The following is a 25,980-nucleotide window of genomic DNA, read 5'->3' as shown; positions in this document are numbered from 1 at the left end:
ACTTTGTAAATCTCTGTTTACGTTTTACACAAACTATTAGCAATGTCTTTGATTTCGTTTCCTACCCAATGTCTCGATTTCCTGCCTCACCGTCATACTAGTTTTAATCTGTCTCTAACAGGTTGGCAGTGTCTCTGACATCTTCTGCATGTGTCTCTGCCTTTGGTTAGTCCTTGCCATGTTTCCTGTCTGCAGGTGGTGTGCACTGTGCAGGAGGTGCCTGGAGTCATCACAGGCCCCTCCACCCTCTGCTTCCAATAAACTTGTGCTGATTTAGGGCTCATGTTCGAGCAGGATAAAGAATTTTATCACTAGTTTTGTTTTATCTTAAAAACTTTTTCACGAAGATCCCTCCTAAAATTGAATACTTCCGCTCTAATGCCAACGCCGCCTCTCGCTTGCTGAGCTCCAGCCAAAGGAGAAGGGGGTAAGCAAGGAGGTGCCCATACCATGGCTCGTACAAAGCAAACTGTCCACAAATCCACCGGTGGTAAAGCACCCAGGAAACAACTGGCTATAAAAGCCGCTCGCAAGAGTGTGCCCTGTACTGGAGGGGTGAGGAAACCTCATCGTTATAGGCCTGCACTCTTTGAAACCAGATGCTATCAGAAATCACTGAACTTCTGATTCCCAAACTCCCCTTCCAGTGTCTGGTGTGAGAAATTGCTCAGGACTTCAAAAAAGATCCACGCTTCCAGAGTGCACCTATTGGTGCTTTGCAGGAAGCAAGCGGGGCCTATCTGGTTTGCCTTCTAGAAGATACCAACCTGTGTGCTATCCATGCCAAATGTGTAACAATTATGCCAAAAGATATCCAGCTAGTACGCTGCATACATGGAGAAGGTGCTTAAGAGTCCACTATGAGGGGAAACATTTCATTCTCAAAAAAAAAAATTCCTCTTCTTCCTGTTATCAGTAGTTCTGAATGTTAGATTTTTTCCCCCCATGGGGTCAAATGGTACCTAAGTATGTGATTGCGAGTGGAAAATAGGAGACAAATCAGGTATTGGCGGTTTTTACATTTTCACTTATGTGTGAATTTTTAATATAAATGCAAAATGTAAAGCATTAATGTAAGCAAAATGTTTTAGTGAACACATTTCAACAGTTCAATTTTATGACAATTATAAATAAGCCTGTTAGAATTTTCTGGACAATGCCGGCATTTGGATTTTTTTAAATAAGTAAATTTCTTATTGACAGCAACTAAATGGTGTTTGTAGCATTTTTATCATGCGGTAGCTTCCATCGTTCACTATACTTTGCTAACTTAGTTGTCCTACATACAAGTACATGTTTTTAATGTTGTCTGTCTTCTGTGCTGTTCCTGTAAGTTTGCTAATAAAAATACATTAAACTATGAAAAAAATTAAAAAATGAATACTTCCATGCTTTTATATACAACAATTCTACAGCAAAATCCCAAAGCAATATTCTACATCGAGGGTCAGAAAACATTTTCCTAAAGAACCAGAGAGAAGATAGTTTAAGCCCCAGACCATGTGTTCTCCACCACACTGTCCCCATAGCAATTCGGCCCCAGCACTGTTGGACGGAGGTGGCCTTAGGCAGCACAGAATAAAGTGAGGTTCTGCTGCAGTTGGACTTGCAATGTCCTCCAAAGGCCCAAGCGCTGAAGGTTTGGTCCTCAGACTAGGATACTATGTGAGAGGGAATATTGTAAGGAAGATGGGTTCATTGAGGGTGTGGTCTTGAAGAGATATGGGGACTCTGCCTTTACACACACACACACACACACACTTACTTCATTGCTTCCCAGCCATCATGAGGCAGGCAGCTTCCTCAATGTGCTTCTCCACCATGACATCTGTCCCCACCTCAGACCCAAAAGCAACAGAGCAGCTGATCATGCACCAAAACCTCTGGATTTGTAACCTAAAGATAACCTTTGCTCCTGATAAGCTTTTAATCTCTGGAATTTTGCTACAGTGATAAGAAAGCTGACTAGCATAGCATGGCTGTTTTCCAATAAAACTTTATTCACCAAAGAAGCTGCTGCTAATGGACATAGTTTGCAGCCATTAGCTCTAAATGATCTTTTGATTGACAGATATGCATGTAGAATTAGCAAATACAAAATACGACTGTTATAGGCCTAGGGGGAGTGTCTATCCACACAATATAAACATGGAGCTATCTTTACAACACATTTACCTAAATATGGGGTTTTAATCAGAATTTAGTGATGTATGGCACTGCTGTATGGCACAAATGGGTTATAAAGAGGATCCAGTTCGATAGTCCAGAGCAGAAATTCATGAATAGAAGCAGTACCAGGTACCATGGGAGGATCTCAAAATGAGCAGAAGGCTTATCCTGCAGGCTAACTGGGCTGGGGAAGAGGGGTTCTCGTAAGTTTCTAGAGCTATAAGGAAGGATGCAGTGAGAGCCACACAGTATCACATGACAGCAGTACTCACACCAGGAGGAATAAGAAACCCCACAGCTTCCTACAGGTGGAAGCTGCACATAACACATACAGGCTGTCTCCTTCCTGCACACCAAGGATGGAAGGTATAAGCTGGTCTTTAACGTGCAAGGCTTGTTCTCTACTCCTCCTCTCTGTCGACCCTCTAAAGCTCAGTCGAAAACCAAAGAGCATAAGAAGGAGAATCGTAAGGAAGAGGTTAACTTACCCTCTTGCTTTTCTAAGCTGTCTTTGCCTGCACAGCAGTCCAGGTGGTCATCAGCTGGAGAAAAAACCTGGGCAAAATTGAATTCATCCTCTCCCGTCCACCAGCCTTGACTCTGAGCGTAAGTCCTCAGTTCTGGGTGCTCCTCGTCCATCTTCGTGGTGAGTGAAAGCTGATTACAAATGCACCTCACTCCCTCTGCAAAGAGTCTGATGTGTGGTTAGTGGGGGAACCCCAAGACTGCAGGGAGGAATCCGTTCTGATGTGTGGTTACTGGAGGGAACCCTAGGACTGCAGGGAGGAATCCATTCTGATATGTGGTTAGTGAAGGGAACCCCCAGACTGCAGGGGGAATCTGTTCTAATGTGTGGTTAGTGGAGGGAACCCCAAGACTGCAGGGAGGAATCAGGTCCATCCCTAGGGAGAGAAACCTGAAATCCTTGATTCTTGCTCCAAAAGACATCCTAAAAGGTCTAGCCTGTCTCCATCAGACATTATTACAGCTTAGAGAGACATCAGCTTTACTGATTTTAAATTCACAAACAAAATAAAACACTCAAGACCCTTTATTTGGACTAAATAAGCCCCAAGCATTCATGTCTGCAGGAAAATTGAGCAGCTCTTTGAAAGGACTGCCGTGCTCACAAGACTTGGGGGATCTATATATGCAATTCTGCTACAACAGTGGTTCTTAGCCTGTGGGTCATGACCCCACCGAGGGTTGTATATCAGATATTTACATTATGATTCCTAAGAGTAGCAAAATTACAGATATAGAGTAACACTGAAGATAATTTTATGGCTGGGGGTCCCTACAAATGAGGAACTGTATTAAAGGGTTGCAGCATCAGGAAGGTTGAGAATCATTGCTGCACAGGGATGCTCCACGACATTCACAGGCTCCTCCTCCTCCTAGACAAGAACCTCTGCCACCACCATCACACACCCGCACAGACGGAGGGTGACTTGTCCCTAAGCTTCAAGGGGCTGTCTAGACTGCAGAGGCCAGGTTACCATTTCTAGGTCAAAAGGGTCATTCACACAGGCTGCTCCCAGGGAGCTTGCTGAGCTTCCAGATTCCTGCAGAATGAGATCAGAGCTAAAGAAGAAGCTCCAATGGACCTCTTCCTGCCTGAACCCCACTAAGCCAGAGCCCTTGCTGCCTGACTCAGGGTCCCTAGAAGCAAGAGCAGAGGGACTGAATTTTCTCACGATGCTTTGCTTTAATGATGTAAACCTCCAAAACATGTACTCCTGATTGAGAGGTACTGGTTATTGGCCATTCATTTTTATTCCGGAGGATGTTGCTAATATAAAATTCAATTAAGCAAAACAGAAAACAGTTTCAAAGAAGTGAGTTTGATACCATTCATACTAAACTATTCAAAGAAACATTCTTGTATACTTGACAGATGTTATTTTCCTAGAGAGCTAATTTACAGTAGACATTTGTGTTTAAGATTCAGAACTGAGAGAACAGACTGCGTTAACTCCTACCAACATCAATCATAATGCTGCTGGGGTCAGAGAACAGGAAATCAATGAGTAAAAAGAAAATGGCTGCTGAAGAAGAACTGTCTAGTGAAAAGCAACACTCATTTTGTAGAGATGGACTTCTTTAAGCAACCTCTGAAGGAAGTGTGACTTCTGAAATGCAATTACAGATCAAAAAGTCTTAGATTCTACTTAAAAGCAACGGGACCTCTTTGAAGCAGAGCCCAGTGGCCTTTCTGAGAGCCATTTGATAACATCACTTTATCTTAGGGGGTTTCTGTAAAGGAGTTTTAAGTTCCTGCAGGGAAGGAGAGCTGGAGGTCTTGAGAAGGGGCTTTTGTTCTGCAAACACTCTAAGTCCTGGGAAGGAAGCACGCACAGGCCCTGAGAGATGTAAGCTGGCCACATGGATATGGAAAAACTCCCTGTGCTGCTGGTGGCTTTGCTAGCAGACAGTCTTCACACACACGGGAAACTGGTCTAGACTTCTTGGTCTTAGCAGGGCAACTTTGTACAGGGAATACATAAATGTCATGGGAGAGCCTTGGTCACTGAAACCTGTGCCCCAAATCGGGCTTGACTCCCTGTGACTGTAGAAGACCTGACTCAGGCCAGATTTGGTTCTGATTACCTAAACACTAGGGTGGCGAACAGAAAGTACAGCTAATATCTTTCATAATTAACTGGTAAAGACTTGATAGTAAAAAATATGCTGGAAAAAAATGCAGCATGTAGAGGTTTAACAGATACAAGTGTGGTGCTGCACTAGCTGGGCTACCTGAACTCGGCTGGGGAGAACGGCAGTTCACCTGGGGTGTTGTTATCATCCCACCCCAAGGAGGGCGGGGGATTGCCGTACACCAAATTTCTTTAGAACCACTTCTTTAGAAGCCCTTTAACCAACTCTAGGACCCGATCTCATTGGGAATCTGACAGAGGGCACTGAGTGCTGCTACACTGTCTCAGCCCTGCCACAGAAGGGAGAAGCCGCATGAACTAGAATGGCACTTCTCATGCAGATGGTCATGTCTATGCTTTCCTAGCAGTGGAGTCTCGGCCTTATGACCTGGTTGGCCCTGAGTAGCACTCGAGAGTCCTCACAGACCCAAGTTTCTGTTTTAGAGGAACCGTTGTCAGTAGCCATGGAGCTGGGAGTGACCAGGGATTCGTTGACCCATTATGAATGAAGACTCCCCATTCCCTTGCCTAACTCAGTCATGGCTTATAGTCAATACTAGATATGTCCAAAGAGCAAACAGGAAGTGTAAAAAGTTGGATATGCACTTCCTGAGACTTGGCATCCTTTCACAGGATTCAGGAGACTCTGATTACATCTCTGGAACAGATACCTGGAGGTGAGAGGCATGCCTAAGCCCGAAGACCAGCACGGGGAGGGAGGACACACCACAGCATCCTAGCATCTCTGAGCCAGTCCAGTACGTCTGACTATCATCACCCCAGTCTGTCCTATCCTTAAATCTCTACCCTGCACCCCCCCCCCCCCGCCTCACCTGTGATTCTCTCGGCAGCCCAGTACTTCCCGACAGTCTCCAGCACCCAGGCTTCATCACGGTCCACCAGCAGATATGCGCTCTGGAAGCTGTGGCAGGAGTGTGCATCTTCATAATAATTCCCACCCTGTCCGTGCTCATCCAACAAGGAGACGATGATGTCTAAGGCTTCTTTAGCCGTCGTGCCTCGTTCTAAGCCAAGCCTGACAGAAATCAGAAGCATACTTTCGTCATTTCAGAGAGATGATCATTACTATAGCAATCAAAGGTTGGGACAAGGTCATGTCAGGAAACATTTTAAATGTTCAGACCAATAACCAAACTAATTAATCGTACTTTAACTCAGAATACCTCTCTCACACATCCAATTACAAACTGTAGGAATGTGTTGTCTTTACATAACCCCCTTCCGTAAGAACAGACATCTCAGCGGCCAGTAGTTGCACTTCCTAGACGGGAAGATCAGCCCCTCCTTTCCCTTGGCTGACCTTATCTCTCGTCAAGCTCCGCACTAGCCTGAATTTCCTCCTGACTACTGCCTAAGAAGATCTCCACCACCTGGATCAACTGTTATTTTACAGCGAGTGCTTCGGACACTGCGATAGCCTGTTTGTATCTCCTCAAAGTTCGTGTTGAGATCCCAACACCCATGAGACGGGATTAGGAAGTTAAGGGGGTGGCACCCTCATGAGTGCCACTTGTGTCCTTTATAAAAGAGGTCTTCTCAGAGAGCTGTCTTGCCTCATTTCACCATTGGGGGACACAGTAAGTAGGTGCCCTGTATGAATCAAAATGCATCCACATTGGACATTAAATACCGCTTCCTTGATCTTAGATCTCCTTGTTTTAAAGACTATGAACAATACATTTCTATTGTTTATAATTATCTCATTCAAGTTATTTTGTTAAAGCATTCTTTAGCAGACTGAGAAAACTGGTTCTAAGGTTTGATTGGCAGCCATTGTCCTCTGTGCATATAATTTGCTCAGAGATCTCATCAGGAACAGGTTATAGTATGACTGGTTCTTTTTCTACGTACTCCCCTCCTACACATCAGACTTAATCACCTCGTGTTCCTTTAGCATCAACTATCAGAAGGACACAGACTCTTTCTAAAGCGAGCCAGCCATCTCTCTTCCTTCCCCATCCCTATCAATGAATAAGTCTGTTATGGAGAGTGCAGACACTGCTTTCTGCATGACTTTGGGCAGCATATATAATAGATTTGAACTTCAGTTTTATGCCATCTAATGAAATGTGTCAGGGTTATCAGGGTGTTATAAGGTAATAAATATGAGAACACATAGCACTAATGGCCAGATAGTAACAGGTTAGTAAACAATCAGCTTCAGCAGACAGAATGCCGTGGCGCACAAACTCAGAGAACATGGACCCAGCTCCAGCTCTGGTTATGCAGTATGCCCTTAGCCATGTGACCTTCCCAGCCCTTTGGGCTCATACTGGCCATGTGCACACACTAACACCTCCCTATCAGGCTGAGATGACAGAAGACAGCACGGAAGGTGCATTTGGTTCATCCATTCAGTGGGGCTATTGCTCTGCTTATAGGAGCTCACGTCTTAGATGAGGGCAGCAGAGCTACTTAGGTGGTGACAGAAGCCTGTCCTTGATAAATTCATGACTCGAGAAGAGAAGACTATTTAAATTCACTCAACTGAATGTCTCCTAAGGGATGCCCCACTGTGCTGTCATGGAGAAGAAAGGATAATGCAACCCGAGCTGTGGACTGAGCCCTGTAATGGGCTTATTTCATAGTCACAGCATCATACAGCAATTCACTTGACAGGTCTCCTTTTACATTTACTTAGGGAGACGATTACAGAGCCATACTTCACAAAGTTGAGCCCTAGGGCCTTGAGAGAGTAATAAAAGAAGATCCTGAGCCTTAAGCTTTACAAATAGGGCAGTTAGGTTTCAAATTGTTGTCTGAGACCTCCCTTCTCCCTTCCCTTCCTTCCTCCCCATCAAAGATGGCACATTAACTATCTCTCTGGAATGAATGAAAAGAGCAAACTCACTGAAATATACATTAAATAGCTTCCCCTCTGTCAGGGTCACCATCTTCTAAAAGGAGGGGCATCTCAAGGATTTGGAGTAATGTCTTTTCCAGGGTCCTTGGTCACAATGCCTCGTGTCTCCATGCCCCCAGGCCTCTGCAGGTCCAGATGGACCCACACAAACATACTCTAGAAGCATGTGACCATGGCTGTTAGCAATAGTCTTTGGGATTTCTGTTCAGTATATTCCAGTGTGCATTGCTGACGTCCCTGCCTGCTGAAATCCCATCGAGGTTCGGTACTTGTTCTTTCCCTTCGTCCCAAAATGCAGGTAGAATTCTGATTTCACTGCTTCTCAGATCAACACCATGGGGTTAATGCAATCTATGCCTTTAATCCATGTGACCATTCCCACCTGGCCTCCGGGTCATGGGATGGGGTTAATGCAATCTATGCCTTTAATCCATGTGACCATTCCCACCTGGCCTCCGGGTCATGGGATGAGGACAGGATTGCCTACTCCGCAGCAGCACAAGGGCAGGCAGGGACACGGGGACTGCATGCCCTCTATCTGAGCTTAAGAGGTACAGATGAGTCCCAATCACTGGACAGAAGGCCATCCCTCAGCATCCTAAGGCACGTTCTGAAGATGTCCCCGCCCACTCTAGCCTCCCAGATGGGTTAGCTGCACAGGATTCCCGATTGGGCTTCTGGCCCAGTGCCTAAGTTGACTTGGTGGCTGTGCTTTAGCCTAAGAAAGACCAGGACAGAGATGGATTGGAAGGGCTCAGGCTAGTCCCATTCAGACATCCACTTCCTCCCAAAGCACCTTATCTAAGTTGTTCTAGATCTAAGAGTTTGATGTGCCTGGATTCAAGTCTTGTTTTGTGAAAGAAAAATTAAGTCCCGTAGCCTGTTCACGTTTGGGTCATACTTCCCTGCCCATTCCTGAAAGGGGATTTCAGCAAATTCATCTGCACTTCGGTTTAGGAGCTTGCCTGCTGAGCTTTGCCGTATCTATGACTCTGTACATCAGGAGGGGCTCCCCTCTGTACACCAAATAAGAAAAACCAGGTGAAATATGGATTGAGTTTGGTAAACCACTGCTATTTCTGAGGCAATTAATGAAAACGTTTGGTAGCCCAGCCAAGAGGACCCTGTTCTCAAAGGACAGTGCCTTAGAGGACTGTTACAAATGGTCCTCCCCACTTCCTGCCAACACAGCCTCAAGGTCCCTCTGGTTTGTGGCCTCGTGAACATTAAGAATATTCTCGGAAAGGACGAGCGCAGGATGAGGCTATGAACAGGAAGTCTGTGTCCGTCTTCAAATGCTGCAGCCACTTCCCCTGTGTGGTGGTGGTCAGAGCTGTGAGAGGCGGCCGTGAAGATGGACCCTTTGTGATGATAGCAGGGCCCTAAGCAAAGACACACAAAAGCCTGACCTCTCTCTGCTGTGGTCAGCTGGACCTCAGGTGGGACCTGTTGGCACTGTGATCTGCAACTTCCCAGCCTCCAGAACGGAGACATAAGTATCTGCCATTTAAACCTCCCAGCCTGTTATGCATTTGTTATAACACTCCAAATGGACTAAGAAAAGTGTTAAGTGGATGTTACGGGCTGTGTGAGCTTGAACTTTAAAATGTATGGAAGGTCGTTGTTTTGGATTGAACTCCTGCAACAGGCCTCAGCTGACCATCCAAACTGGAGCTGCCTATGCTAAATGCCCCATTACTGGAGCATTTGAAGGCAGAGTTAACCCACTCTCACTTCAATGAACAATAGATTCTAGTCCCCCTGAGTCAGCTTGAGAAAGGCCCTGTAACTGTAGCTCCTAGAGGAAAGTAACCTGAAGTCACCTAATGCTAATGGGTTTCCCGAGTTGTTCTCCTTCTCCTTTTCCACCCTGTAAAAGCCAGCGTTCCACTCTCGCCTGCTGGGAGCTTCTGCTTTCCAAAATGAGGGGCTGCCCTGATTCAAGCATCACGAGCAAACGCCCACTCAGTCTAAAACTAAATTCGCTGTCACTTCATCTTCTGACAGGGGAAAGGGTGTTTGAGACCTTTTGACTCCTTCCCATTTTGGTGTGTTCTTTCTCAGCGGAAGAAGTAAAGCATGATCTAATCTAGAGAGAAGAGGTACCCTAGTATTCCTAGCTCAGCCACCTTCTAGCTCTGGGGTGCTGAGCAAGCCACTTAACTCCCCTAATTTCCCTCATCTACCATAAGGAGTTAGAAGACCTGGCTATTCGGGTTGCTGTGATTGTTAAATAAGATAACACAGGGGGCTGGAGAGATGGCTCAGTGGTTAAGAGCACTGACTGCTCTTCCAGGGGACCCGGGTTCAATTCCCAGCACCCACGTGGCAGCTCACAACTGTCTAAAGATCTAGTTGCAGGTGATCTGACACCTTCACACCAATGCACATAAAATAAAGTTAAATAAACCATAAAAAATATTTTTAAAAAATGAGATAACACATATATCAAGCCAGTTTCCAAAGGGAGTTCAGGAAATTGTGGCTTTAATTTCACAGGTCCTTTCTCTACAGGTATTGACTGAGCTTCCTTTCCCACCATCTGTGAGGGCCTACATTTACTTACAATGTACTGTAAAACCACAGGCCTTTCCAAATTTTTCTGATATGCAGAGAAGCTGATAGTTTGTGTTTAGAATTATGAGATGCTCTGAAACACTGAGACTGACCGAGTTTAGTGCCGACACCAAACCCAGTTAGAAGCAGGAAGAGTCAGTCTGCAGAGGGATGGCTCAGAAGACCCGAGTTCAGACATCATGTAATGCTAGGTGCTCACCTGTAATTTCAGTCCCCTGGGAATTCGAAGACAGCAGAATACCCAGAGCAAGCTAACTGGTGAGACTAACCATGCTGGAAAGTTCTGAGTCTTATTGAGAGACCATCACTAAAGGAATGAGGAGGCAGAAGGATACAGGAAGGTACCAGATATCAACCAGGGCCTTCTCGTGCATGCACATGCATACATGCATACACACCACACACACAGATACGTTAAATGAAGACGGGATTGCTATGCAGAAAAATAAAAGGATGGAGCTGTTGTATAAGGGACAGCACAGTGCATGGGCAGATGCAGTGCTCTGTGGAGCTGGCTGACACCGGCCTGCTCCGACAACAGAGGGTTAAATGTGAGGAACTTTTGAGCTAGTTGCTAACCCTTTATTGTCTTTAAATCTATCACAGCTGGCATTTTTGTATCACAGGTATTGGAAAGGCCACAGTTTAGGACTGCCGCCTCCACGTCTAGCTGATTCTTAGGTATTTTCCAGCATATCACTGTCTAATGGGATCCAAATGCCTCCAGGTCCTCATCTGGATAGAGGTCCGGAGGCATCATTAGGACAGGAAGACCTCAGATGTAATGGACCTAAGTTGTAAGAGACACCTTGACTTCCAAAAAATACCCCCCATCTTAAGTTAGCTCCCAGCAGCTGCTAACCCCCATCTTATGTTAACTTCTGCCAGCTGCCAACCCCCATCTTGTGTTACGTCCTGCCAGTGCTAACCCCCATCTTACGTTAGGTCCTGCCAGTGCTAACCCCCATCTTACGTTAGGTCCTGCCAGTGCTAACCCCCATCTTACGTTAGGTCCTGCCAGTGCTAACCCCCATCTTATGTTACCTCCCAGCAGCTGGATCCATAGTCACTAAACAAGCAAAGCATGTGTATGTTTATATGTGGGGTGGGGGTACGGGGGCTGTGGGAGGACTAGTCAGAGATCCATAAATAAGAAAGAGGGAGTGGGAAGGAAGGAAAACAGGAAGGAAGGGAGGGAGGGAGGAAGCAAGAGAGGGAGGGAGGGAGGGAAGGGGAGGGAGGAGGGAGGGAAGAGGGAAGGAAGGAAGGGACACCAAACCAGGCACAGCTTTGTTTTTTGCACTAAGAACGAATTATAACAGGTGCTGTTTAATGCTTGCATTCTTAGACTTCCCTAAGAAGCACATACAAATTATACCTCTACCCTAAAGACAGTGCCTATTAAACCAAGGCTGTCACTCAGTTCTGTCTCTTGGAGCTGAGCTTGGACTTGATGTAAGGGTGGAAGGCACAAAGGACCAGATTATGCGGATGGCAGCAGTTATATTCTTTGAATACTCAGCCACAGTCTCCCAGACACTTGAAGCAGAGTGTGAAATATAAATAGTCTGCTCTTCCAGGAGCTGCCCAAGAAGTTGGCAGCCGAGCACAGAGGACAAACAAGGACAGCACACGAAATGGTGCTAACAGCAGAGCCAGGGGAGCTGAGCCCAGTGGACGGCCATCTCCAGCCGTGTGGCAGTACATCCTCCACCTTAGGCTCTACCTCTGCTGAGGTAGACTGTGGGCCAACCCCATGTGCCGTCATGTGGAGGGGGTGCTGTGAATTTGTCTTTCAAGCAGACCCCTGGGCAGTGTTTCCATGAAGGGCATGCTTTGAGATCAGCTGCGCTAGAATTTGGCCACTCGCAGTACCGTGGCTGTGACCTACATCAGTGGATCTTACCCTGTGATATGTGCCATGACCCCATTGGGGGGTCAAAGGACCTTTACACAGGATTCACTTAAGACCGTCAGAAAACACAGAGATTTACATTAAGATTCATAACAGTAGCAAATACAATTAAGAAGGAGCAATGGAAATAATCCTAAGGCTGAGGTCACAACGTGAGGAACTGGATTAAAGGGCCGCAGCATTAGGAAGGGTGAGAACCCCTGCTCTACAGCATCCACATTTCTACGGCTCCCCAGATAGCACTGGGGACTCTGGGCTCAGGAGTCATTCTCAGGACTTGCTTGGTGTGAGAGACGAGGCCCGGCCGGTTTAAAGCTGGGACCATACCCTGAACTAGACCAAGTCTACTCTAGCTTCAGAGTGAGCACCCCCTCCAAAGGCTGCCAGCTTGGAGCATTTGTCACACTGTTCTTACTGCAACCGCTATGTGCGAGCAGGGGAGATGTCAGCTTACATGGCTACGGGTCAGCCATCATCCACTCCCGCATTTGTTATTACGCAGACCTTGGTAACTCTCACAGTGCCAATTATCCACCAACTACAGTTTCTCTGTCTCTATCCTTCAGGCCTTCAGATCCACAGGGAGCAGCGTCTCCTCCTTGCACATCCCAAATGCACCTGGCACGGAGCCTCCAAACACCCAAGCTCTACAGAAAACTAGCCCTGGGATTTTGTACCACTTAGGTGCCATTACATCCCAGAATGCCCTGCTTCCCCTCTCTGTCACCTTCAGTTCCCTTTTGATTTCTGCTGTTCATTAAAATTGACATTTGAAATGGAAGCTCTGAAGCTTCACGTTAAATTTTAAACTTTCAGTATTGTTTATATGTTACATACTCATCTACGTAGCCACTTCTGTGACACCCATGTGATATTGTATCTGATGTCTTTTACTTAGTGTATATCATGTTCTCAAGATGCTATTTGTAACACACAGTGGTACTTAATATATTGATGAATAATATTCCATTATCATCTATTCATTTTCCCCATCATCTTAGAATTTCTATTAAATAGAACTTCTTACAATACAGTAACTACAGGAGAAAATAATTCCCAGTCCCACTGGCAGCTGGTTCAGAGAATCACCATCTTACCTGACCAGATCCATCCCCAGTAAGGCTTCTGTCTCAGCAGCTGGTTCTCTGGCATTGATGGCTTCATTGGCTATGCACACCCCATGTTCATTGGCTCCCATTTCTGCCCCCCAGAGCCAGGCAGGTCTGCTTATCACTATGGCGTGGGTCCTGGGAACTTGGTCAATAGAGATGTAAGTGCACTGAAAAGGAAGACAAGCAAGAAGGTACAGTCACGTGTAAGAAATCTTGGTTTCCATCCTGGTACCAACGACTCTGGACCATTACATCAGTAACGAAGCTGAGAAGCAAAAGACCCGGAACACCCAGTCTCCAGACAGACACCCGGGGTAGCCTCAGGATCCCTGCGGTTTGAGCGCCATTCTGCTTCGTTCAAGCCAATCTGTTCACAGTGCTTCCTCTCCCACCATCACCCTCAGCAGGTGTGGAGCTGCCCACCGCACTGCCATTCTCTGTTTGCTCACAGATCTTCATCCTCGCGGGGCAAAACTCCAGCTGTATCCATGGTCCCCAAACTCCCTAGAAGTCATGGGTCTCTAGCTTCAAATGAAGCTTTACCCAGAAAGCAGGTACGAAGATGCATTGTCCAAAGCAAACAAAAATAAGATGTCTGAGGCCCCTTGTGACTACTGATCCCTGGGGTCTGTGGAACATTTGACAGCCTACGATCTCAGCAGGGAAGAAGAGGGGACCCAGAAACATCACTACCATTACACTTTCATATGACAAGGAGTCGCCACACACACTCACTCCCCTGCCAACCACTGGATTCTCATGCTAAGCAAGTGAAGCCACCAACAGGAAAAGGTTGCCTAGAGGCGTACTTCTCAGCACTAGCAGGGCCACAGCACACACTACTCTGAAAACCTGAGCCTAACCCTGAAGGAGGTTGCTCATTTAATCAATCAAAAGATTCCGAAGGTGTTGTTAACCTTGGATTCTTCTGCCAGGGGCTCAGGATGAGGCTCAGTTTGTAGAGTGCTTTCCTATCATCCAGGAAGTCCTGATTTTGATCCCATAAATCAGGCGTGGTGGCATACATCTGTAATCAAAGCACTTGGAAGGTGGAGCCAGCCTTGGCTACATAAGTTCAAACCAGCTTTGGCTATTTGAGATCCTGTTTTGTTGTAGGTGGAGCGCCCACTTGTTCATCCCAGCCACCGGGCTAGCTTAGCCCCAAAATAACCACACAGAAATTGTATTCATTAAAAACATTGCTTGGCCTATTAGCTCTAACTTCTTATTGGCTAATTTTTACATCTTAGTTTAACCCATTTATATTAATCTGTGTATCGCCATGTGGCAGTGGCTTACTGGCTAAGTTTCAGCAACATGTCTTACTCTGGTGGTGGATCCATGGCATCTCTCTGACCCTGTAATAGATACTCATCTATAATAGTCAAGCTTGTAGTCATGTTAGTTAGACTTTCTAAATGTATAGAGATATATTTCAGTTAAATAGGTCTTCTTAAAATCTTTCCGAGACCTTCAAAATATGGCATTTAAATGTTTTAAGAACTTAGAACTTTTTATGACAATGAGACACATCTGCTCCTGGCAGCACCAAGCAACTTCAAGAGGAAGATGGGCATTGAAAAGGTTCCTTATGGAGTTTGTTAGCCATTTGGACAAGAAACTGCTCTTGCCTGGACATGCAGGACCCACAGAAAAATGACTGCTAAACTTGCTTAAAGGTGAGATGATCCTTTGGGGTTCCTGCTTCATGAAAGACTCTGCGAGACATTCTACAGGATACAAAGGAAAGTGACTAAACTGTCTTTAAAATTTCCTGCTTCTTAAAAAAGTGTGCTGAATACCATGGGCCTAAAGGCCAAAGATGGATGCCTCAACGGTACAGAAGAACTTTGGGTGACTGTCCAGGCAGTGAGATGTCTCTGTCAATTCTAGAGTTTTGGAAGTTGCTTACAATACACTTCCTATTTACTTAGGTAATATATCCTTCTGGAGTCTTTGATGGAGTTAAAGAATTTATAGTTATAGCTACAGTTTTCCTTAGTTTTGATAAAAGATAAAGTAGATATAAATATTGTAACTGTAATTCTTGCTAGAATTTTACCACGTTAAAGCCTTTCTTTTTGTTTAAACAGAAAAGGGGAAATGGTGTAGGAGGTCCTTCTTTCTATGTGTTGCTTGTATTGGTTAATGAATAAAAAAGTTGCCTTGGCCTGATAGGGCAGAACTTAGGTAGGTGTGGAAGATGGAACTGAATTCTGGGAGGAAGAAAACAGAGTCAGAGAGAGACGCCATGGATCCACCAGAGACAAACGCTGAAAATTTTACATGGTAAGCCACTGCCACGTGGCAATATACACATTAATAAAAATGGGTTAAGACATAAAAATTAGCCAATAAGAAACTAGAGGTAATGGACCAAGCAGTGATTTAATTAATACAGTTTCTGTGTGGTCATTTCAGGGCTACACTAGCCGGGTGGCCCGGAAGAACAAACGGGCCCTCTTCCAGCACTGTTTCAATAAATAAATTAATATGCAAATCAACAAAAAAGTGCCTTCCTTTCACACAAATTGTTACACAGAAGGAAAATAGAAACAAAGCTGGTCCAACAAAAGTGAGAAGGGGCATGGTGGGGACAGCCACTGGGTGGGACAGCCACAGGGTGGGACAGCCACTCGGATCATTGCCTACTCCACTTCCTTCCCTCCTCCCACATCATGTCTCACTCCACTCCCCATCTCCCCCAGGGGACTGGGCTGGGGCACTCAGTTATCCGTGGGACTTCATGACCACCTTCTGTAAGCCTGTACCAAGCTCTTTGTATGTAGTCTGTAGTATGGAAACACGAAGCTAGCTGCAGGCTCCACCCACATTTCAAACTGGGAGGCTGAAAGCCCTGGATCCAAGGCAGTCTGAGATAGCTTTCTTTCTCTCCATTCAAGACGGCTGTGAACTGAATGCAGCCCAGACAGTCACTCTACACTAATTCCTGTCATCGTTAGCTCTGTCCAAAGTGGAAACACAGGCGGTGCACACACTTCTTGGCTTCAGCCATGGCTTCAGCCTCTGCACGGCTCACATCAGGTGTTTCTCAGCACTGGAGTAATAGTATTTTATCCAATACATTTTTGGAAACTGAAAGTTAATTAATCCCAGAGGTTGCCAAGAAACCCTTGAGGTAGGTGTGTGTGTGTGTGTGTGGCAAATTGACAATAAAACACACTCTTGAAATGTTTTCCTTGATTTACTTGCTGAAAAGAATTCATTTTGAAAATTGGCTCTTGCAGTGCTCACAATTACACTCCTCCATGCTTTCCCAAACGGAACGGAAGCTTCTGTCTTCAAAGCGTATTCGCTCCCCTGTACAAAGCAAGCAGTTCCGCATCACCATGGCTTCATGTGTGAAAGGCGTGGTCCCCAGGGAGGTACTACTGTGAGATAGTGGATTTGTCGCCAGACATTCAGGGCCAATTGTCCCAGTTCCATCAGCCCCAGCAGATTAGGCGCGGCTACCTATGCAATATGCCAGTTAGAAAGAGCAGCACTGATGAAGGACAGAGGAAGGAGAGCTAGTGAACATCAGGAAGAGTTTGGTGACTCTTCATCCTTAGGGTACAGATGATGAGCAAGAGTCGGGGTACAAGGGCACAGGGTGGATGTAAAGTTGAGCTACAGTCTTGTCTGATTCTGCAAGGTGGTCTAAGAAAGATGTTTTGCTTATGGGGATGGGCGGGGTTCTCAGGAAATGATCGCTTTTGTTCAAGGCTTCAGCCTTGTCTTCATCTGGGAGGTGGTCTGTATTGTGGGGCCCTGCTGATCCTGGAATTCAAGTGACCACAGGTTTAAGACAATCAAATGGTCTCTGTGCCTTCATCCTTGAAGGGGGATAGGATAGGTTAATTGCATAAGGCAAAATAGAAAGACAGGAAAAATTAAGTGGACAGGAGCAAGGAAAAAAGTCCCCCATTCTAAGATCTAGTTTGTCTTTTGAGAACCCAGAAACTTCAATACAACTGGTGAGACTATATGTTTACCTAAAGGCATCTCAAACAAAAATATTCCAAACAACAAATGCGGAGGCTGGAGAGACGGCCAGAGGTTAAGAGGACTGGCTGCTCTTTCAGAGGATCCGGGTTCAACTCCCAGCCCCCACTCGGCAGCTCACGACCAACCCACAACTATTTGTAACTCTAGTTCCGGAGGATCTGATGCCTTCCTCTGCTCTCCATGACCACCAGACATACACAAGGTTCGCAGGCATGTATGCATGAAATGATCCTATAAGCATAAAATAAAAATCAAATAATTAAAAAACAAAGGAATGGTGCTGACTGAAGCCAGAACACTCATGTCCTTGAGTTCCTCTGTATTCTTCTCTCATCCATCCCTACATGCTACACCACACCTTCAAAACACCGCACCATTACACTCACAAAGAGAAATTATTGATACGAAAAATAATTACACCATCTCACATTTTCCCCCTAATTTAAAATCTTTAATTTTAAGCATTTCTTCATATTTAAATCATGTAAATTCCATCCTTTGAGGAATGTATCTTAAATTCAGGATCAAACACAGCCGCACAAACAAACCCCTACTCCCTAGAGAAGCCAGCATCTTTGCTCTGAGATTATGCACTGTGCAGTTCCTGTAAGAATCCCTCTCTAAATCCCTATTACGCTCGCTAACTCTGCTTCACTCTGGCTCATCCCAAAATTCCTTTCTGTGGCAGAGTCAAGGATCCAGCTTTACCTGAGCTAAAGTCCCTAGGAAGAAGGGGATTTCTCTGGCTGTTGGTGGCTGTGTTAGAGTGGTTTTCTTCACACACACACACACACACACACACACACCAAGGGACACACCTGGAGTGATTGGCATGCCTATGACAGGGGTAAACACGATTGACACAAAGTAAAAATACAGAAGAACAAAGTAAAGGTTTTCCTCCTGCACTCAGTTACCTATGGACCCAAATGGGGGGCTAATGTTTTGTCCCAGAAGCTTCAAAGTGTCATGGAGTCCTTCAGAGGTGCAGCCAAGGGAGAGCCTTGGGTCCCCAGAAGCATTCTCAAAGAGACTGTAGGACTCTGGCCTCTCTCTACCTTGATCCCTTGGGTCTTGATGTCAGCAATTCTCAACCACATGCTTCTGCCTTGATGCGCTGCCTTCCCACAGACACAAGGCAATGGGGCCAGTGGATCACAGCTGGAAACCCCAAACTGTAAGCCCCCAAGCCCCCCAAAAAACTTTCCCTGCATAGCTTAGCTAGCTGGAGTATCCTGATACTAAGGAAAGGCTGGCTAACACAGGCATTGGCCAAGTCTTTTCAAAACTCCGTCCCCACAGAGCATCAGTGACAAATTTTATCTCGAAAAGAATGATTGAACAGGGAAGGAATTGCGGCTTCTCAAGTATGGAGATTCATCTTTACATTTTTTTTTGAGACAGAAAAATGCTAAAAATAAGAAATGGTTTTATTGATGTGTCCTCTAGTTCCTTTTTAGACACTCATTTCCATTTTACCAGTTATGTACAGAGCACCCAGTACACTCAGAGACAGAGTCAGCAGCAGCAGGGCACGGGCCAGAGACCCGAGTTCTTTTTCAGTGACCTCTACTCAGGGAAAGATGGGATTCTTGATTTTGTCAGAGAAAAGAATTTCAGGACAAGTCAGATTGAAGCAGGACTGGAGTTTACTAAGAGATTTCAGTAGAGACTTGAGCACGGGGGTTAGAGAGGCTCTCAAGGGAAACCTAAGACATACTCCAGGGTGAGACTGAGATTCTCGAGGGAGACTCATACTTTAGTGTTGTAGAAGCAGCTGAATATAGCATCTTGGTTGCTGTTAAGTTGCATTTCAAAAGGTTGCTAAGAAGCAATTTTTTTCTTCCTAGCTTCTCTTTTTCCTTAAATGGGGTTATAAAGTGGAGAGGTCTTCAGTCTGGTAAGGTAAAACCTGCATCACAAGAGCAGAAAAGGAGGTCTAGACACGTCTGTACTGAGGTCCTTTGACAGCTACAAATTATGGTGGGTGGCAGGAGAAAGGCTCCGCTGGAAGGCCTAATGTGCTTGGGCTTTGCCTTGGCTATTTTTTCATTATCCTGACAAAAAGCAACTTTGGAAACAAAGGGTTTATTTGGGGCACGATTATAAGGTACAGTCTGTTATGATAGTCCTGACAGGAAAGTCCTGGAGGCAAGAGATGGAGGCAACTGCTCACTCTGTGTCCACAGCCGGAAATCAGAGAACCAGGAACGCTGGTGCGGCTCCCTCTCTCCTTTCCGTGCAATTCAGGACTGAAGCCCAGGGAATGCTGTCCGTTTACCTAATCAAGATAACCCCACACAGGCAAGGGCAGAGGCTAACCCAACCTAGATAATCCCTCATGGGCATGGACAGAGGCTAACCCAACCTAGATAATCCCTCATGGGCATGGGTAGAGGCTAACCCAACCTAGATAATCCCTCATGGGCATGGGCAGAGGCTAACCCAACCTAGATAATCCCTCATGGGCATGGGCAGAGGCTAACCCAACCTAGATAACCTCACCTAGGCATGGCCAGAAGCTAAACGAATCTAGATAATCTTTCACAGGAATGACCAAAGGCTAACCTAATTTAGACAATCCCCCATAGGAATGGTCAGAGGCTCATCTCCTAAGTGATTCTAGATCCTATTGAACTGATAATTTATATTGATGGCAACTATCACATGCTCCATTGCTATTTTATATGTATTTGAAACATATTTGTATAAGGAATATTATCATCATGTTGGCCACCTTCACAGCAAATGCTGTAAATTACACTAGAATTTCTGACTTTCAGCTGACAAGAGGCTTCAGACTCCTATCCCACATCCCTTTAGTTTGTCATATCCATCCTGCCTAAAGAGCATTTACACCACATACTGTTGGTAGACATCACAGAGGCCAGTCCCTGTTCTATGCCTGGGAAGGAGAAGGAGCATGCACAAATGGTGACCGTCATCAGGATGACTTCAGAACATGTCACAGGGGCCTGCCCATTTCATACACATGGTATCTTGTAACCCTTTTCTGATCAACCTTACCATGCTTCTTATTCTGTCCATATAATCTATGTTTTAATTATATGTGCTAGTTACATATCTGTTATCTCCTTCAGCCAGATTGCCAGTTCCATGAATAAAGATGTTTTTTGTTGCTTAGTTTATAAGTACAACCCAACGTTGAACTTAGAAAGCACCAAAGGCTTTTTTAAATATTTCTTTTTATTTAATGCATATGACTGTTTTGTCTTCATGTATTTATACGCACCATGTATATTCAGTGCCTGTTTGCAGCCAGCAGAAAGTGTCAGATCCTCTGTCACTGGAGTTACAAACAGTTGTAAGCCACTATGTGGGTGCTGGGAACTGAACCCAGGCTCTTTATTAGAGCAGCAAGCGCTTAACCTCTGAGCCATCTCTCCAGACCTGTCAATGAACTTGGATGGATGAATGAGTGGATGGGTGGGTGGGTGGGTGAATGGGTGGGTGGGTAGATGAATGGATGGATGAGTTAATGGACAGATGGGTGAGTGGGTGGATGAATGGTGGATAAATGAATAGATGAATTACCAAGGTCTCAGAAAGTATTAGAAAGAATACATCTAGTTGGCCAGAGACTGTCAAGTAGGAATGATTGAGAGAATCTTAATATGGTCTGGGTGCCAGATGCCACACTAAACTAAGGACCTGAGAAAGAAAACTATATGTCCACTGTGCACAGTTCACAGCTCAAGAAAGTGCCCTCAGAAGCACAGAGGGGAGCTACTGTGCCACATTACAGCACAGAACATCAATGGCTCAGTAAGGGCTGAATGATAAATCTGTACCACACTGATTCAGAAAGACCAGATGGTGCTTGTGGGAGTTAAAATCCATGCAGCCAACCTGATACTTTTCGGGCTAGATTTAGATGATGAGCTAGGAAGGGGATCCCCAAGTAGCCAGATGGGCCCAGTCAGCCCCTCCTGAGTCTGAGAGTCAGTGCTCCAAATCCACCCCACCGGGGAGCCTGTAACATGCACCTCCAATGGCCTCTTTGTCACAGGCCTCAGGAACCCTGGCCTAACAAGGGCTCTTGTGTGACAACCCTTCAAGCCTTCTCTGCTCCATTGTCAGTTAAACCCAGCTAATCACAGCCACCTCTGGGGGTGGGACTGGGCTGGGGAGGAGAGAGCACAGCAGGCTCACATGGATTGGCCATTCATTTTGTCAGTATGAAAGGAAATCTCACAAAACAAGGGTCATTTACATCAGATGTGATAAGGTCGACTTCGAAGAACCGGCCATCTAGAACACGGACTCACACATTGTGCACATACACAAACACATGCGCACACATACAAAAAGTCTTCCACTTAAAAGCATCATGACAGCAGTGGTTGGAAGCTAAGGAAAAGGATGAACAGTTTCTCCCTCCCTCCCACCCTGCCTTCCACAAAGCAGTCTGTCAGTGAGCGTGACTTTGGGTGCCAAAGCCACAACAATAGAAGGCCGCCTGAGCAGGAGGGGTACTTTTCATTGTCAGCTATGGCAATCCTGAGTTCTCCTTCTCTCAGGTGGCTTCAGGGGATTCCTGGAGGAAGGGGCAGAGAAGATGGGCCTTCAAAGGGCCCCACGTGTGATGGATACAACCACCGTGCAGAGCAAGCCCTTCGCTGTCTTGTGGGGCTGGGTCAAACTAAAAAGCAAGCTCAGTTTCCTGGGTGCCTACGCCACCATTCCAGGGCACACTATAGCCGAACTTCACCCAGTGAGAGGCGAAGAGAGACTCACACAATAGGCATTTCAGTTTGTGCACTGTGGCCATTGTATTTTTCCTACTGTACTCAGATGGGGACCACAGTCCTGACACCACCAGTGAGGACCTTGGAGGGACAGCTGATGACTCAGCCAGACTTCAAGGGCAGAAGAGAAAAGACTGGGAGACTGGGGAGCTTTGGGATAGAAATATAAGAAGCTTGTATCTTTAAAGCAGTTAAAGCAGTACTATAGGATCCGGAGGCTCAGGCCAGGGCTTGTTTCAGCCCACAGACCTGCCTGCTATTTGACTTACAAATGAACTCTAGAGATGGTGCTGAAGGCAGAGAGCACCACCCTCAATCACATCTCAGAACTGCCTGGCATTTCCCTGAGACTTCCAGACTCTGGGGATGGTCGAGGGGGAAGCCTGGCTGGAGGAGTGGGTTTGGGAAGGGCTGCGCCAGCAGGAAGTCCTCTACTAAGCCATGTCTCCAAAGCCCTGAGCATCGGACTTCTCACTCAGGGCAGACCTTAGAGATGCAGAGAAGGAAGCAGAAAGATGGGCGGGACAGCGTCTAGCTGGTCCAGTGGCTGTGAAACTCTCTTCAGTTGTCCAGATGTCACAGCGACCTGTGTCCATCTGTTGTGAGTAAAATTCAGACTCTACACACATGCATGCATGCATGAACACATGTGCACACATACATACACACACGTACACAGGCTCAGACACACACACATACACAGGTGCAGACACATGGAAACGTGCACAAACACATGCATACAGAGGCACACATGTACAGACACACATACAAATGTACAGACACACATACAAAATCACACATACATGCATGTAAATACCCCTGTGAAGGAGAATTCAAGAAAAGAAGCTGTCTCAGGCTCTAGATGAAAATTCTTACAAAACAGCATGTCTTCCAGAACAGCCAGCATTCCTTGCCCACCTGGGCCAGAGCTAACATCTTGTGAATAGTAGGTAGAAACCTTTTAGAATCTACTAGCTTAGCAGACTACTAACTTACAACATTCCAAAAGTTAAGAATGTCATCAGATAGTGTCCTGAGACTATAGAAAAACTTCCCGTCGTTGAAACTGCCTCTCTGGTGGACCCACCAGTGTGTTTTAAACTTGCCTTGATTTATGGCTTTTTTTTATTCTATAAAAACTATAAAGCTTCATGGGACCACTTCCATGCTGGGACATGGGACTTGGGGTAACCTACATCTGTGTTCCCAGGTCATGATCATTCAAGATGGCTCCAGAGTAAACTATGTCCTATTCCCTTTTAGACAAGAGCTGTGGTTTTTGCACAAACACACCTCACAAAAAAACACTACACTCTCCATCTGGAAAACTTTTGTAACAATGCCATGGAGTCATTTTTTATTTCTATTCTACTCATAAATATGTCCCCTGGGGAGGAAAAGAAACAATTTATCAAAAACTCGTCACAAATCATGGGCATTAAATAGCCTCACCGAGGCTACTGTGCCATGTGCACTACTCCATGTAAAAAATGAACATAAACTAAAATGGACCTTCAAAAAACAAGGGGAACAATAAACAGCAGAATAATGGTTTGAGATTTATTTTCAAGCAGCACTAGAGTCTTTCAGGATGGATTATGAGTCAAATCTAACTCTGTTATTAATAATTAGTCTTGCCAGGCGGTAGTGGTGCATGCCTTTAGTCCTCACACTCGGGAGGCAGAGGTAGGGGCAGCTGGATCTCTGTTGAGTATGAGGCTATCCCGGTCTACAGATTAAGTTCCAGGACAGCTAAGGCTACACAGAGAAACTCGGTCTTGAAAAACAAAAAAAAACAAAACAAAATAATTAGTCTCATGGGCACTGAGTATAAATGTTAACTTTACTAAAAACATTATTTTTCTGAAACAGTATTTTCATGTTGGTACAATATTCTCCTTAATAAAAGATCAGCCATATAAGAACAAACATATGTCCACAGACATACACGCACACATAAAGACACACAAACAGCACAATGCTATCCAGGACGTTGTCCACCTGCTTCCTCTCCCCATTCAGGAAGAGCTGCACAGGTTTGTCCTAAGACAAAGATGACTCGTGGGATGCTCAGCAATACGACATCCCCAGACTGCACAGGGGAGCTTTTAAAGATAAACACAGGTGCTCGCTCCAATGGCACATACGCTAAAATTAGAATCGCATGGAGATCAGCATGGACCTTGCACACGATAACAAAAAGAAAGAGAGCCGCATCTGTCCCAGTCTTCAACCCTAAGAGAATTGTTATAAACTGAGAATACACATGGAAAAACTGAAGAATAGCAAGTTCAGATGTTTCAGTCCTCCAGCTGCACAAAAGGAACAAAAGCATTCAGTATAATTTTAGAACTGAGACTCTGTGCCGGGGAGCATCATTTCTTATGCATAGTGTCTCAGGCAACATGATAGGTAGATGGGGGATGACTGATAGGAAGATGAAGGGTAGGGGAACTGGATGGGCAAGATGGAAGGAAAGGCACACGGAAGGATGGACTAGCTGTCAGGAGGCCACTTTAGCATGCTCGGACAAGTTCTCTAAGCGAACCTCAGGGTCTGTGTGTTTGAAATAGCATGAGATAGGTATTGGTTTAGATTTATTCCCTTAATTTTATGTGCATGAGTGTTTTGCCTTCATGTACTTGTGTACCAAGTGTGAGCCTGGTGGCCGAGGAGGTCAGTAGAAGGCATCAGATCCCCTGGAACAGGAGTTATGGATGGTTGTATATTGGGAACTGTGGACCCCAGACCCTGAATTTCCTACAAACAACCTGTTATGCTTGCAGCTGCTCTGAGCAAAACAACTTGTTTTCCTGTGTTTGCAGCTGCTCTGAGCACGAGACATGGAAGTGGTTTCTGATGGGCTTGCAGCTGAAGGATCCTGAGAGCTAGGGTGTGGCCATTGGTCAGGGAAGACACTATATAAGCTGCCCTGGAACACAATAAAGTTGGCATTCTTGGGGGATTCAAGGATGACCCGTGTCTCTGTCTCTGTCTGTGTGTATGTGTTTCAATTTCCAGCCCCTTGCTCAGAGAGCAAACGGTTCTGTGGTGCAGGCAGTAAGCTGTAGGCGCAGTACAGTAACACACAGTACGGCACTACAGGACCGTAGTACACGTAGTATCACGGATGCTACAGTCGTGAACTACCAAATGAGTTCTGGGAACTGAACCTAGGTCCTCTGCAAGAGCAACAATGCTCTTAACCACTGGTCCATCTCTCCAGCCCTGATTTTTTTTTAATGAGAAACTCTCAGAGGTCTTTTTGTTTTGTTTAAGTCTTTAAGGTAAAGAGTGCTTCTGTGGAAGTCTCAAGATAGTTACTGTGGTTCCTGGGGGCAAATATATGAGAAGTTGTAATTCTGTGTTGGTGACAAGGATAAACTGGAGACTGAGATAACTCTAAGGGGTTAAAGGGGTAAGAGGAAGGCTGAAAAGCAGACTGAGACACAAGTGCCAATGGCAGTCCTGGCACCAGGACCTGTGTCAGTGACCATGACGAAATGCTTGAGGAAATCCACCTAGAGGAGGAACCGTCTGTGTTGGCAGCTGGTTCTGAGGCTCCCATGAGCGGTCACTCTGCTTCTTGTCTCCGAGCCTGTGGGGTAGCAGAGCATCAGGGCAGGGAGCATGTGACAGGACACAGATGCTCACCTCAGGGTGACCAGGAAGTGGAGAAAAAGAGGGGACTGGGCCCCCAAAGACCTGCTTCCTCCAACCAGGCCTACCAAAGTGCCCACTGCTTCTCAACATCACCACCAGCTCTGAACAAAGCCTTCAACATACGAGCCTTTGGAGGTCATTTGCGATTCAGACTGTGGGCCAGCTAGATGGCTTAATGTGGAACGGGGTTTGCAAGCAAGCCTGAAGACCTACGTTTGATCCCCTG

General features: G+C 45.7%; 1 protein-coding gene across 2 annotated transcripts in view; it reads right to left on the bottom strand.

The window, feature by feature from the left end:
* The window catches only part of Scrn1 (secernin 1), a 72,551-nt gene that overhangs the window by 14,607 nt on the left and 31,964 nt on the right, over positions 1 to 25,980 (bottom strand). For both annotated transcript variants that reach the window (XM_057769673.1, XM_057769681.1), the window contains exons 3-5: positions 13,300 to 13,481; positions 5,660 to 5,862; positions 2,658 to 2,852 (exon numbers count right to left, since the gene is read on the bottom strand). In XM_057769673.1, the coding sequence (XP_057625656.1) occupies positions 2,658 to 2,852; positions 5,660 to 5,862; positions 13,300 to 13,481 (580 nt within the window). The remainder of the gene's footprint in view (positions 1 to 2,657; positions 2,853 to 5,659; positions 5,863 to 13,299; positions 13,482 to 25,980) is intronic.

This window comes from Chionomys nivalis, chromosome 1 (assembly GCF_950005125.1).
Source record: "Chionomys nivalis chromosome 1, mChiNiv1.1, whole genome shotgun sequence".
NCBI classification, from domain to species: Eukaryota; Metazoa; Chordata; class Mammalia; order Rodentia; family Cricetidae; genus Chionomys; species Chionomys nivalis.
The sequence above is the reverse complement of the archived record's forward strand: the minus strand, read 5'-3'. Positions and strand labels throughout refer to the sequence as shown.